Raw genomic sequence first — 15,000 nt, 5'->3', positions numbered from 1 at the left:
TTGTGCTTCCACTCACTGGCCACTTTATTGGAAACACCTACCTTGTGCTTCCACTTACTGGTCACTTTATTAGAAACACCTACCTTGTGCTTCCACTCACTGGCCACTTTATTGGAAACACCTACCTTGTGCTTCCACTAACTGGCCACTTTATTGGAAACCCCTACCTTGTGCGTCCACTCACTGGCCACTTTATTGGAAACACCTACCTTGTGCTTCCACTAACTGGCCACTTTATTGGAAACCCCTACCTTGTGCGTCCACTCACTGGCCACTTTATTGGAAACCCCTACCTTGTGCGTCCACTCACTGGCCACTTTATTGGAAACCCCTACCTTGTGCGTCCAGTCACTGGCCACTTTATTGGAAACACCTACCTTGTGCTTCCACTCCCTGGTCACTTTATTAGAAACACCTACCTTGTGCTTCCACTCTCTGGCCACTTTATTGAAAACACCTACCTTGTGCATCCACTCCCTGGCCACTTTATTGGAAACCCCTACCTTGTGCGTCCACTCACTGGCCACTTTATTGGAAACCCCTACCTTGTGCTCCCACTCACTGGCCACTTTATTGGAAACACCTACCTTGTGCGTCCACTCACTGGCCACTTTATTGGAAACCCCTACCTTGTGCGTCCACTCACTGGCCACTTTATTGGAAACCCCTACCTTGTGCGTCCACTCCCTGGCCACTTTATTGGAAACCCCTACCTTGTGCGTCCACTCACTGGCCACTTTATTGGAAACCCCTACCTTGTGCTTCCACTCACTGGCCACTTTATTGGAAACCCCTACCTTGTGCGTCCACTCACTGGCCACTTTATTGGAAACACCTACCTTGTGCTTCCACTTACTGACCACTTTATTGGAAACCCCTACCTTGTGCGTCCACTCACTGGCCACTTTATTGGAAACGCTTGATAAAGGTATTGTGACTAATACTGGAGACATTAGTCATTGGAGGCTGTTTGGTAAAGAAGGCACGTGATTGGTTACCGGCTGCCCATAATTACAGCACAAATACAGTCAGATCTGAATTGAAGGTAATTAAATCAAATTGATTACAGCATGTCTCGCTGTGGTCGGCGTGTGGTCGCGGGTGTATCACACACACACACACACACACACACACACACACTTGCATGCAAATATGTGAGTGTTGAAACCCTACAGCTGCCTGCAGCTAATTAAACATCTTAATTAAACATCTTGCCAAACACTTCTGGTTTTAAGGAACAGTTCAGTGAAAAATGTAATTATCATAATTGATCTGTGACCCCAGGTTCAGTGGATCAGACCAGACATGTTTGGAATCTGACCTGAGCTTCTTCAGTTTACAACAGGAGATGCTAGGCTAACATTGCTAACAAACACTGGACTTAGACTGTCACCAATCTCTCATGTCTGATAACACCCCCCAAATCTGTATTTACTGGCCTACAAATGCAATGAAGCTGTTTAAAAGTAAACTATTCAGTAATGAACAGCATGATCAGACCTTATTTAAACATTTAAGATAAACCTGGACCACATTATCCTCCCCTAAACGGCATGTTTTGTAGTAGGTAGCTAGGTTAGCTAGCTACCACACACTGTGCTGAGGTAAAGCACATCTATTTATAACAAATGAACATCTGGGTGATTTTTAAGAGGTGGGTTGAGAGGCTGATGTTTTTGGGGCTGTGTTTACAAAGAAATCACAGGGTTTGTTAGCAACGTTAGCCTGGCATGTTCTGTTGTAGTTATAACTAACTGAAAAAAAAGAATAAAGAATAATAATAATAATTAACATATGTTAGATAATATTCTATTTAAATTATGTTATTTCATTTTTTTTATGTATTGTTATTATTTTTTATGTATTAATAATAAAAAGGTGAGCTGTACTCCAAACAGCGCTGCAGATCTCCTCCGGTCCTACAGGGGCAGCAGTTAGCTAGCTAACGTAGACGCACTTGTGGGAGAGGGAGACGTTGTTGTGGGTGATTTGAAGGTTTTAGCGCGGTTTATTTTAGTTAATTAATCGATTAGTTTTTAGGATTTCCTTTGTTTACGTGTAGTGATCGTTTCTTCGAGTGCAGAACTACGGTGTACCGACTTTGCTGGGCGTTTCTTTGTTATTCGCCTGTTTCGTATTCGAATTGTCCGTTCCACCTTAAATGGTGCAGCAGTTACACTCTGGCGCCTCTGTGGCGCCTCAGGCGCCAGAGTGTAACTGCTGCACCATTTAAGGTGGAACGGACAATTCCAACAAGAGGCCTTTTCAAAGTATAAATTCTGAACGTTTCAGTGTAACAGCTCTGCGTATTTTACTGTGGAGGAATGGACACGTTTCTAGGCCCCTTTAAGGACTGCACTCGTGTGGTATGATGCCCAATTTACTTCAATACTCTGCAAATAACAGTGACAGGCTATTATTTATGGACACTCTGATCATTAAAACCATGTATTATCATTTACATCATTTACATATGAAAGTATGTTTATGATGGTTTGCAACAACCCTAACCCCTGTGTAAGCTGTAAGTGAGTCCGACCTGGTATTGTATATGTGTGTATATATGGTTATATAAATGTTATGGTCGATAGTTTAATGTATTACATGATTGCAATTAAAATAACGTGTGTGTGTGTGTGTGTGTTGCAGGAGCAGGCCTGGCTGGGAGATCTGTACACCGCAGTGAGGGACTGGATCCACCCCGCTGTAGGAGCCTCTCTCGGGGGGTCTGTGGAGCAGCTGGCCGAGGCCGTGCTTTGGAACGTGAGGAGAACAGCAGGCTCACAGTCTTTACCAGTCAGCTACAAGTAAGCTCTGACTGATCGCAGGAGTGTTCTGTAGTGTTATGCAGTGGTTCTGTATGGAACCCTGACACCTCAAAGAACCACTGGGATCTTTGTCTGGTTAAGGAGTTATCCAGATCCAGAGACCTTTTATCGGTGGTAAAATACAGGTTTTACTATCATTTTGGAGTGAGATGCACATGATGTGTTTAGTGGAATACTATGTTTATTTAAAATTAATTATTTGTTATATTGAGTTTCCACACCCTCACGCCTGTGTTGGCCAGCCTTGCTGAAGAGTGATGAGAGGAGAGAGCGCCATCTACCCACCCGTATATCTCAGACCCTGGCTGCTAATGGCACAGTGGCATGACTCAGGATTTAAACTCATTACCCCCGGACCATAGTGGTAGCACATTAGACAACTGAGCAACTGAGTCATTTTTAAATGAGGTACAGTTTAGCACAGCCAATCAGAACAGAGCATATTTACATACATCAGTGTTAAAGGTGCAGTAATAGAAGTAGTGTAGGGGATAAAGTGGGCGTGTAGAAATTAATATATTATATTTTGGCTCTTTAATAATAGGAGGGACCCTCCTTAAACTAATAAAACACGAGTGATGTGCTCCTGTGCAATTACTTTGTAGTTACCATGACCACTAATGAGAGGCTTTAAGACCATTTGAATGGGTGACTTAAAATATACTGTGCAGTTAAATATACTGGCATTTTATCGCTAAAGTGTGTGTGTGTGTGTGTGTGTGTGTGTCAGATTTGTGTCTGTTTCAGAGCTGCTCAGCAGACAGCGCTCCCCCTGCTGCAGCAGCCTCACCTGGAGCACCAGTCAGTACAGAGAACGGTCTAAAGAGGCAGAGCAAGCCCTGCCCAATCACAAACCACTCCCACGCACCCACCTCCTTCTGATAGGCTTTCTATGTGATGGACGTGTGTCCGGTCAGTGTGACGGGTATTGGAGGCTAAGGGACACAACCGGTAGCGTCCACTGCGAGGTACAGCTCTTCCTTTAATGTTCCTCTGATGAATCTAATCAATAATCAATAACACTGATCAAACCATCAGGTGACACACTGTATTTTAAATAAAGGAGCTCTCCACTCCTCTCAGGTGCTGAACTCCTCCCCTCTCTGGCTCGGCAAGTTGATGCTCCTCTCCACATGGAACTACATCCCCCAGGATGCACCTGGACAAGAAGTGGGAGGTTACTTAGAGCTGATTGAGTCTCCTGTCTGTCTGACCCCTGAACCTGCAGCGCTCGACCCTGGGGAGATGCTGAGTGAGGTCATCGGGGTCAGAAAGGTGGCCAGGCTGCTGAGGCAGAGGTGATTGTTACAGTAGAGCAGCAATTACAGTACAAATCCACCCCAGGATTTACCTCCAACTGATTGGGCATCTCTCTCTCACTCTCACTCTCACTCTCTCTCTCTCTCTCTCTCTCTCTCTCTCTCTCTCTCTCTGGCTCTCTCCCTCTCTCTCTCTCTCTCTCTCTCTCTCTCTCTCTCTCTGTAGGGGCAGTGGAGGAGTGTGTGTACATGTGTGTGGTGAGGTGAGTGCGGTCTGCCCCCTGCTGGTCATCGCTGAGAAAAGCTTCTTCTGCTTTACTCTTGCTGAAGGCGAAGCCTCTGTGCCCATCCTGGTCACTGTACGTCTGTGTTTTTATCTCTTTACTGATTGATTATTTGAGTGAGTGAGTAATCGATTTATTGATTAATTCTGTGATTAAATGATGGATTAATTACATGGTTGATTACTAATTGATTGTCTCGCTGTCATCATCGTAGGACCCAGAGTGTGTGTACTGGAGGCAGTGTGTGTGTGTCGGGCAGAGCATGTGTGTTTCAGCTCTGCGTGTGTGTTCTGTCCGTGGGTGGCCGGGCCACAGAGTGCTGTCCATCACGTCACGATCTTACCTGCACCCAAATCCACACACCCGCGAAGAGTGTGACAACACACACTCGCAGTCCGACATACTCTCACAGTCTGAGACAGAGACGCAGTCTGACACACACACACCCGTAGAAACTCACTCGCACACCCAGTCGCTGACAGGCACACACACTCTGGACACACACCTGCAGCAGGAGTCAGGTGACCTGGCCCAGGTGGACGCTGGCCCTCTAGCACGGAGAAAACTCTCCAAAATCATCAGCTACCGGGTGAGTTCACAAACCTGCCCAGCTTCTGGTAATCACTTATTACCTGTTATTGCATGTTATTACAGTGTAAGTTAATATCCTACATCTCTCTGCTGTTTTTAGGATAGGGGCCCTTTAGAGCATTAATAAGATCTATAAATGATTTGTGATTGACAGGGCCGACTCACCAGTGTCTTGAACGCAGAGGCGGGTCTGTATGAAATTGATGGAAAGGTAGGGCTGTGTTTAGCCTATCAGCCACAGAGAAAGTGGTGCGGTGGTTTGAGGCCGGGGGCTGAAATCGAGGTGAGTCAGTAAGGTGGGGGGCTCTGCCTCTCAGTCTTTACTTCAGTCTCTGTTTCTTTAGTGTAATACACACACACACACACACACACTATCTCTCTCTCTCTCACTCTTTCTCTCTCAGCTGCAGAATGTCCACTTCCTGTTCCGCCCATCCCCATTCGGCCACGACGCCGTGCTGTGTGTCTGTCTGCGCTCCAGTGTGTGTGTGACAGCCTTCAGTCCTCTGAGCTCAAAGGTTGGCCCCCTGCGGTCAGACAGTGCACTGCTGTGTTACTTGTTAGAGAGGAACCTGGGAGTGTCTGAGTACCTGTGGCTCTGCTACTGCCACGCACTGCTGACCAAGAGGTAGGGGTGTGAGTGTGTGTGAGTGTGTGTGAGTGTGAGTGTGTGTGAGTGTGTGTGAGTGTGTGTGTGTGTGTGTGTGTGTGTGTGTGTAGCGTGAAGCAACTCTATGGTCCCACCCTGTGAGTCAATAGCACTTTCAGTTGTCTGGGGCAGCTTTAGTAAAAGGTGATTCTTATAGAGCCACCTTCAGAAGGTTTTCCACCGGTCTGAATACTCCTTCAACCATCCAAAGAACTATTTAAGCACCCTGTTGGTTCTTGAAGTTGTCATTGTTCTAGATAGAACCACTGTCTCAGTAAAGAAGACGCTCTCTCTGTGTCCAGGCTGTGTCCACGGTGGGTGTGTGAGGCGCGTGTGTGTGTGGTGGCTGGACGGCTGCTGCAGTTTGCTTTAGGGGAGGAGGAGAACAGAGGGAAGCAGAAGAGAGACATTTACAGAGAAATGCTGCAGGAACCCCACACCTGCCCACTGACCGAGGTCTCACACACACACACACACACACACGCTCTCAGTATATCAGATCCCGCCCCCAGGATTACACAGCCTTCATTTTTGGGGGTTTATCATAAAAAGTCCTAATTAATTTGTACTTGATTGTTCACCAACATCTCTTCATCTCCCAGAATTCCACCCTCTGTTACCTTACTGTACCTTTAAGACTGGCATATGTAAATGAGCTCTGCTCTGATTGGCTGCCATCCACGCTGTAACTCCCCTTTCACTTACAAGTAAACGGGCGGGGCTAAACTGCTGTAGACTGAATAGGTGTAAATATGGAAATGTGTTTGTGACATCACACCATTTAGTTTTGGCCACTTAAAGCCCATTTTAATCCACAGAAGCGTGTAATTGAGCTGTGTGTGTTTGTGTGTGTGTTCCAGTACTGTGTGAGCCGCCCGTGTGTATCCATGTGTTCTTTGAGGGAGCTCTGTGATTGGATGGAGAAGGAGAGCTGGAAATCTCTCTCTCTTTCCTCGCTCGTCCCGCCGTCAGCCCCCTACCTGACCCACGTTCAGCTCAACCCGCTCCTCTGCTGGTCCACACACGCCGTGCCGCTGCACTCCTGCTCCACGCACACACTCTGCCCGCCGATGCTGGTGGGCGTTCTGGAGGTCAGCTCCAGTAGAGCGAGTGTGAGGCTGATGGACCAGACCGCGGCTGTGGAGTGTGTGTGTGTGGAGAACAGCCAGTCAGGAGATCAGCTCGCAGCCATCAATACCGCCTGGCTAGGTAAACACAAATAGTCAGTAGTGTCAGTAGTGTAGACGGTGTGTACACACGCTTTAGTGATCTTTTGTCCAGAAGCCCCCCAAAACGTGTGTGTGTGTGTGTGTTACAGGTTGTCTGGTGTGTATCAAGCGGTGTACATTAGTGATGGAGAGATTCCTGACAACAGATTTCCCTTCTTGGAAACATCTGGATCAACAAAAATACATTACACACAGACACTGCAGGTACACTCACACGCAAACCGCACACACGCGGCTGTACTTTACCCTGCCTGGCTAAATCCTACCTCTACTGTATATGACTATAAATATGGGGGGGGGTCTCACAGTTCACTGTGGGGGTCTTGGTTACAGTAGCAATGTGTGAAACTAGCTCCACCATGTTTGGAGGCTGAAATGTAGCCTGGCCAATTCTCACTGTGAGTCACAAATGAGCCCAAAATCGGTCCTGGGCGCGGATGTGTGTATTCAGTCACCCAAATGGTTTCTATAAATGTGTGTGTGTGTGTGTTGTAGGGTTTATATTCAGGTGTGTATGAATGACCTGCACATCCTTAGCCCCTCTGCATCCATGAGCATTGTCCTTTCTGAGCAAAGGAGTGAGGGAGAAGACGGAGTGATGCAGGGACAGGATGAGGGCGTACAGAGGGCCGAGTGCAGTGACGGGACGTCCCGCGCTGGGAGGGCGAAGAGGAAAAGAGAGGGACCTCCCTTTGTCCCCTGTGTGTCGCTGCTGTTCCGTGTGGAAACCAAACAGGGCGTGGCCTTCCGGAACCTCCAAACGACCAATCAGACGCAAGGGCTCAGCCTGAGCTTCAATGCTAAGGTGATGTGTCTGGGAGACGTGCAGAGGTGGGGCAGAGACCCCAAAAACGAGCCGGCAGAGAAGAGCGAAACCGCAGGAGGAGAGCAATCAGTGTGTGATTATTTATCTGTGTTTATTTATTATTAATATGTTTATTAATGCTTGTTGCTGCTGTGACATGTGTGTGTGTGTGTGTGTGTGTGTGTGTGTGTGTGTGTGTGTGTTAGATGGAGCTCCAATTTGTAGATTCCTCTATTCGTTGGTTTCCTCTACTACAGCCAGGATCAGTGTACAGACTCACAGCACTACACACACAGGTATACACACACACACACACACACACACACACACACTACATGCCACTAAAGTTACCATAGTTGTGAGTGTGTGTCTGTCTGTCTCTCTGTCTGTCTCTCTCTCTCTCTCTCTCTCTCTCTCTCTCAGGATGTGAGTGTTCTTTGTGGAAGCAGTGTTCCTGTAAGGGGTGGGGTCACCCTCCTCAGTAGCCCCTCCCTCCTCATTCAGCCCCAGTGGCGAATACACACTCTCACACACTCCCTGCTGTTAGAACAGGTGAGATAGGTGTGTGTGTGTGTGCATATAAATGTATATATGTGTGTGTGTGTGTATATATATATATTTCACACACGCACACATATGAATACACTACTGTACACAGTGTGTGTGAGTGTGTTCAGGTTGAGTAGATGTTGAGTTCTTCTCTCTTTGTTCTTTAGTTTCAGAGCATGATGAGTGTTACTGATGTCCTCCACTGCAGGTAACACACACACACACACACACTCTACAGATCAGTGTGCGGTGAGGTGGTCCTTACTGCTGGTTTATGTCTCAGTTCTGAGGTTGTCTCTTTGTATGGAGTGATATCTGAGCGAATCATGCTGCAGGAGGATAGAGGGAAAACACCCACTGTCCAATCACTGATCAGTACCGAAGGTATGACCTGAAATTCTTACTGGTTTATACATATTAGACCAAATGTGACCCAAAAACCACCTCTTAACCTAACCTTAACCTGGTCATAAACCCAGTCCTAAACCTGGCCTGAACCCAGCTGGAAACCCAGCTCTAAACCTGACCTTAACGTAGTCTGAAACCTGGCCCAAACCCAGCATAAAACCCAGCCCAAACTGGGCTTTAAACTTACCTGGCCCAAAACCCAGCCTGAAACATGACCCAAAACACAATAGTATCAGGCCCTGTGGGCCTCAGGTTGGGTAGCAGGTGTGTAAATCGAATGTGTGTGTGTGTGTGTGTGTGTGTGTGTGTGTGTGTGTGTGTGTTTCAGAGGGGTGTATGGAGCGGGGTCTGCGGGTGCGGCTGACGCTGCAGGATCCTGAAGCGCCAGATCAGAGTCTTCAGGTTTATTTGGATCTTTCCCACATGCCCTACATACCGGGACTCATCGCCGGGGCAACGGTGCTCCTGCACGACTTTCAGCGCAAAGTTTCTGTGTGAGTTAATCCGGTTCTCAGCGTTCCTTACGTTCTCGCTGTGGACTGAGGACCCTGAGTTTCTGAGTGAAATGGATAAAATTCTGCTGCTGTTCTTCTGACCTGTATGATTAGTGTGTACAGTGAATGGTAAAACTGTAATGGTAAAACGTGTGTGTGTGTGTGTGTGTGTGTGTGTGTCAGGGTGAAGAATGTGTATTGCTGGTCTCTACCTGTAAGCTGTGTGACGGTCGCTGGTCTGGGGTGAGTGAATTCATGACCCTGCTTTTCTTGTCCTATAAAACTTAATAATTCTCATAATTCTGATTATTGATTGATTATTATATTGATCTTTAATTATAACTGACTGTTTTGTTTATTACACTGGTGGCTTGTTGTGGTTAGATCTGGTTAGGTAAGGTATGCCCCTGCAGTCTTCAGATGTTCTTTGATTATCAGGTCTTTATTATTTGGGCCTTTTTCTCTGAAGGTCACTGAAGCCCCACTCTCCCCCTCCTATGATGCACTTGGGGCAGTGGGCTACAAGCAGGGCAGGGCAGAGCGTAATGGGTCGGGTCAGAAGTCATGTGGTGTGTGTCCTGTCCCTGCAGCTGAAGTGGGTGTGTTCTTTTTGCGGGAGTGTTTTTAAACAGGTAAATGCACACTATTTATTAATTTATTTATTTCGGTTATTGATCATTCGTTATTTGTTTAGATTATAGTTTGTTTTCAATGCTGTTGTTTGTCTGTTCTCCTCTCAGGCTGTGTGTACGAGAAACTGCCCTCCATGTGACTCCACCATTGCTGTTTTCCAGGCAGAGGCAAAGTGTGTTTGTGTGTGTTTGTGTGTGTGTGTGTGTGTGGTTTTGTCCTAAAGATTTTGAATCACTAATAGTGTTTCTCTGAATTCAAATTAAATGTGTGTGTGTGTGTGTGTGTGTGTGTGTGTGTGTGTGTGTGTGTGTGTATATAGAGTGGCTATGGAGGACGGTACCGGGGAGGCTCAGGTGTGGTTCTCCACGGAGACGGTAGCTGAGCTGTTGTCGCTTGCTGTGACCGAGTGGGAGGGGCTACAGCGACATGTCAGGGTCAAAGGTCACCTCAGAGTGTACGCTCGTGGGAGAAACATGGTAAACCCTCACACACACACAGCTGCAAGTTCACAGACTCATCATACCACATTTCAGGCCACCCTGACATCTGCACTTGGCCCTTTCCCTGATTCCATGATCTGAAACCCTGAGAACCCTTTTTAGATGTTCTAGATCTCATCTTTTGGAATTTAGTTCTAGATTTGTTTTGATATTTTCTGGTTCCAGTTCAGGTTCTGCTGTTTGAGTGACTTTGGTTGGAGTGTTTCAACATTAACCTTAACTTTTGCACCTGTGCATACGCGTGTGTGTGTGTGTGTGTGTTTGCTCAGGTGTGTGATGTGGACCCAGATGATCCTCTGGTGCAGTATCTCTGCTGTCTGTGTTCCAGCAGCGCAGTCTGTCGCCAGCTTACACTCACCTGCAGAATACGTTCACACAGACCAGGTAATGCATGTGTGTGCGCGCACACACACACACACACACACACACACACACACACACACACACACACACACACTATCCCATTTTATTTATTAGGATTAGACTAAAAAAAATTCCACCCACATTTAAATACTTAGTCATCTGTACGTAATACATATGGAATATATTATTAGTTTTTTTTATTATTATTATTATTACATGTAGATACACACATAATAAATATTGGATATACACAATCATGTCAGAACATTATGGCCACCTAGCTAATAGTGGGAATAACCACCCTTGGCTCGGATGACACTAGCAGGACGTCGTTGTATGGACTGTATTGGGTGATGGATGGTCAGCTGCTCCACAGTGGCACGCCGGTTGCTCTGTACCGCTCGCTGGAGTCATCATTCCCCTCCGGCTTCAGCGACCCACAGGGCTCCACTATAATGCCGGTGCCCAATTATCATTCTCTTTTAGACAGCAGCCAAATCGTGTCCTTTGTCCATGACGGTGGTTCTGCGCTCTGCTCCAGCTGACTGGTGCTCGCTTATTTAAACCAGCAGCATCTGGGACGTCCCGAGCAGAGAACATTCCAGACCATAATGTTCTGATATTATGACAGTTTATTATTATTACTATTGTTATTATTATTATTGTTATATAGACCTTTATATATGGGACATACGTGTGTTTGTTTCAGAAAAAGGCCAGTTGAGGAGAGTGAGCAGAGGAGAGCGAGAATTCCTCACCAAGTTTCCCCAAACTCTTCAGCTGCACTGCACACACCTACACCCGTCACACCTCTCACAATGAAGAAAATACACACACAACTCCACTCGATACACACCAGTCGTGGAGGAGGACAGTAATCATGTCTGATGCAATATTTCTTCACTGACTGCAGGAGTGTATCATCACAGATCCTGACTGACTGAGTAATGATCACTCTGTAGCCCTCTTAATATTCATGTAATTTATTTATTTATTTTTGTTTATTTGTATCTTTTGTTTTTATTTTGCATTTTAATGGAAAAGGAATTTATAACTAATTAAAGCAAATAAAACTAAAGAAAATTCCAGATGATCTAAGCAGTGGTGAAATTTCTTCAGCCAGGGCCCCTCCCCCTGACCTATCACAGGCTGCTGCTGAGTGAGGGGGTGGGGCTTTTGTGCAGATGAGTAGTTAATGGGTGGGGTTATGAGGGCACAGATAGAGGCCTGTCAGTTAGGGGACTCACACACACACTCAGAGCGCTGCTACAGAACAGTGAGTATCAGTTGTTTTAATACTCTGTAACTTCAGATTCTCTGACTGTATGCATGCTGTGTGTGTGTGTGTGTGTGTGATTGGTTTTGTGAGTGTGTGTGGGATCTGATATGACAGTTTTTAAGTGTGGGTGGTCTGAAGTTAGTTCTTTTGGGTGGTAGGCCGAAGTTTCCCCGTGGTTGGCTGGTCGGAGGCCAGTATTGATCGCGATTGAGGCCAGAGTGAAAGTGATCGGTTCCGGGTTTACTGATTATGCTGTTGATATTTATTTGTATGATTTAGAGGAGCGAATATGATGATACCTTTTTTATTATAGTGATAAATTACATTAACACAGTAAATTACATTAATTACAGTAACACCTGCTTTCACCTCCTGCATGGATCTTAAAGACAGATTTTACCAAATAAACAGAGCCTGTAAACAACAACAACAACAACCAGGGTAGAGCAGCTGCATAAACTGCACAACAACAACGAAATCTGATTGGATGGCAGTGCAGTGTGATCATCACTTTATTCATTTATTTTTTTGTCACTATTCTGATTTTTCTTCTCCTGTTCGCCCATGTCTTTATCACTGGCCTATCTAGAACATACCTAGTTCCTACTTCATCTGATCAATCCTTGAATCCTGCAGTGAGTTTAGACCTTAAGAAGGTCTGACATTATTAGAGGCTATCAGAGGCTCATTGGCAGTGGAAGTTCTAGATACATAAATACAAACAGTGGTCGATCTAGAACTTCCTTCTGGACATTTTTTCTCCACTGGAAATCAGCATGTGATTGGTTGGTTCCTGACTGTGTTGCTGGTTAATCTGAAGGTCTTCAGTTCTACCAGTGACGTCCTGACCAATGGGAGAGCTGCTTTAGCTGAATCTGCTCAGAGAGCACTGAGAGAAGCATCCTGATTGGACAGTTTTCTGATTAGTTTCACAGATTTAACCCTTTAGTTTCCAGCAGAACTGAATAGTGTACTAAGACTAGTACTGAACTACTGCAGAGACTAAACCCCAGCTCCAGTCTCCTGCAGAACATCAGCTCCACCCACAGAGGCGGAGCTTTACCTCCTATAAACCAGCAGACCTTCTCTAAACACCTGGATGGTTCTCAGGGGCACTGGTAGTTGTGTGTGTGTGTGTGTGTGTGTGTGTGTGTGTTTGCTGAGATGACTAACTGTGTGATCTGTGTCCTTGGCTATCGTGCGTGTGTGTGTGTGTGTTGTAAGCATGACTGTGTGCACATTACAACACTACCACTCTTTCTTTTAAGATAACCCACACACAAAATTACCTGCTCTTCAAAGAGACCCTCGCTCTACACGGAAACCCTTGCTCCAACCCCCCCCCCCTTTGATCATATTCCTGACCTCTCTCTCCCAGCAGGGCCATCACTGACCAGTTCATCAGTGATCCTAAGTCTAATACACACACTCTCATCACCTCTGACCACCAGTCAGTGCTGATTCATCCTCTCTTCACAATACAGTGTCCTGAGTCTACAGTTCTACCAGCAAAACGTTCCTTTAGGAAACCTAAACAGGGTCTTTTATGGCATCTCTCTGCAGAACCCTCATGTGGTTTCTTTATTTAGTAGAACACTGAGAAGATGAGTTGAGCTGGGACGACCTTGCTGCAAACTGACCCGTTTCCAGTCTGAAGGACGGGCGAATTTCTCCAGTAGCCTCGTCCCTGACCGGGTCAGTCTGAGGCGGAGGTTTTACTCTACTGCCCTCCTTACCCCATACACCCCAGCTGTCCCAACACGGCCCTGTACGGACGCCTGAGATCTGAACTGCTAAGCTGCTCAGTAGGAGTTAGTTTGTTCAAACAGTGACTTAAATAAACACAAATAACCCGTTTATAGTGATTACAGTAGAATTACAGCTCACTGGAGCGCGGGAGCTGCAGACCGGCTGCCTGAGGGGCTCTACATCTGTCTGTCCACTGCTTTGTCAGTCTGTCAGGATTTCTGATTTAGCTGAACTGTGATTTAGTCAGGTGACCATGTAATGTGTGTGTGTGTGTGGGGGGGGGCATTTCCTGTGTTTGCTGTGTTGTTAATAAAGTTAACCTGACCAAACAAAGACGACGCTTAGCCTGACCTTGGTAAGCCTGTCCACCAATCAGAGATCCTGGTTCTTCTGGATTTAAAATTCAAACAGTCACTCCACAGTGATCAGACCAGCTCCTGGACCATCTCTCCCTTTAACACACACACACACACACACACACACACACAGATACTCAACATTTGAGACTTAGTTTAGACTCACACCTCAGAGACTAAAGACTCTGATTCCTAACCCAGGTAATTGAGACTGGACTCTGAGGCTGGACTCGGACTCGCCAGAGACTTGAGCCTCGACTCGCATTCAGACTCCAGAGACTCGAGACCCGGAGTGAGGATCTGTGTTGGGTGGGATTTAGCTTGAGTTGTTTGGTAGTGCTGCTGTTTCCTTTAAGTGTGTGTGTGTGTGTGTGTGTGTGTGTGTGTGTGTGTGAGTAACATTGTCATTGCCTGATGCTCCACTCGAGCTGAAGGGTGTGGTGGTGTTTTATCTCTCCCTCTGAACCACTTTCTTGTGTCTCCTGACAGGGAGAGATAGACATGGGGAGAGAGAGCTGTGTGTGTGTGTGTGTGTATAGTGTTACTCTCTGATTGGTGAAAAACAAGACACAACTGTATTTGTGTTATTGCATCACATCCAGAGTTCTATTGATCCAGCTGTGCGCAATCTGGGAATTCCTGTGGTAAAAGAGCCGAGCAGGAAAACACTGGAACCTCATCATCATTAATAAATCCCATAATAAAGAATTTAGTATTTAAAACATATTATTCAGTATACACTATGAATTATTCACTAAATACACAGAACTATTCAGAATATTTCATATCCACTTTGAACTGTTCGGTCCCCACTAATAATATTCATAAATTACTTAGTATATACTGTAAATTACATAGTGTATACTATGAATTATTTTATGTCCACTTTGAATGATTCTGTAACTACTCTGACCTATTCAGTCCTCACTGAATTTGTGTGAATGATTCAGTGTGTGGTGGGTGCTGCTATGGTCTATAGTAGTACTGGGAGAATGACGCAGTAAGTGCAGGTCACCGTGCTAAG

General features: G+C 45.9%; 1 protein-coding gene across 2 annotated transcripts; it reads left to right on the top strand.

Annotated features, from left to right (window-relative positions):
* The first annotated feature begins 2,218 nt into the window (after positions 1-2,218).
* ctc1 (CTS telomere maintenance complex component 1) lies at positions 2,219-11,656 on the top strand. Of its 2 annotated transcripts, none has more exons than XM_072696653.1 (23): positions 2,219-2,366; positions 2,650-2,807; positions 3,559-3,796; positions 3,912-4,126; positions 4,314-4,446; positions 4,586-4,960; positions 5,117-5,245; positions 5,367-5,590; positions 5,914-6,067; positions 6,472-6,820; positions 6,930-7,044; positions 7,336-7,645; positions 7,852-7,941; positions 8,069-8,197; positions 8,362-8,402; positions 8,478-8,578; positions 8,931-9,096; positions 9,280-9,339; positions 9,566-9,728; positions 9,837-9,901; positions 10,049-10,205; positions 10,499-10,613; positions 11,302-11,656. In XM_072696653.1, exons 1-23 carry the CDS (start codon positions 2,325-2,327, stop codon positions 11,412-11,414), a joined length of 3,642 nt encoding a protein of 1,213 aa, XP_072552754.1. In that variant the 5' UTR covers positions 2,219-2,324; the 3' UTR covers positions 11,415-11,656. The 2 variants fall into 2 exon arrangements, with proteins under 2 accessions (XP_072552754.1, XP_072552753.1); XM_072696652.1 differs by having other exon boundaries at positions 7,336-7,735.
* The last annotated feature ends 3,344 nt before the right edge of the window (positions 11,657-15,000 follow it).

Source organism: Salminus brasiliensis, chromosome 14 (genome assembly GCF_030463535.1).
Source record: "Salminus brasiliensis chromosome 14, fSalBra1.hap2, whole genome shotgun sequence".
Lineage (NCBI taxonomy): Eukaryota > Metazoa > Chordata > Actinopteri > Characiformes > Bryconidae > Salminus > Salminus brasiliensis.
Note: the sequence above shows the minus strand (reverse complement) of the source record. Positions and strands in the feature narration are given on the sequence as shown.

Coding starts and splice junctions, on each gene's coding strand:
- ctc1 (XM_072696652.1), top strand. CDS start 2,325: ATGGACACGTTTCTAGGCCCCTTTAAGGACTGCACTCGTGTG. Junction 7,736..7,851: donor CCGCAGGAGGAGAGCAATCA/GTGTGTGATTAT, acceptor TGTGTGTGTTAG/ATGGAGCTCCAATTTGTAGA. Junction 9,340..9,565: donor GTGACGGTCGCTGGTCTGGG/GTGAGTGAATTC, acceptor TTTTCTCTGAAG/GTCACTGAAGCCCCACTCTC.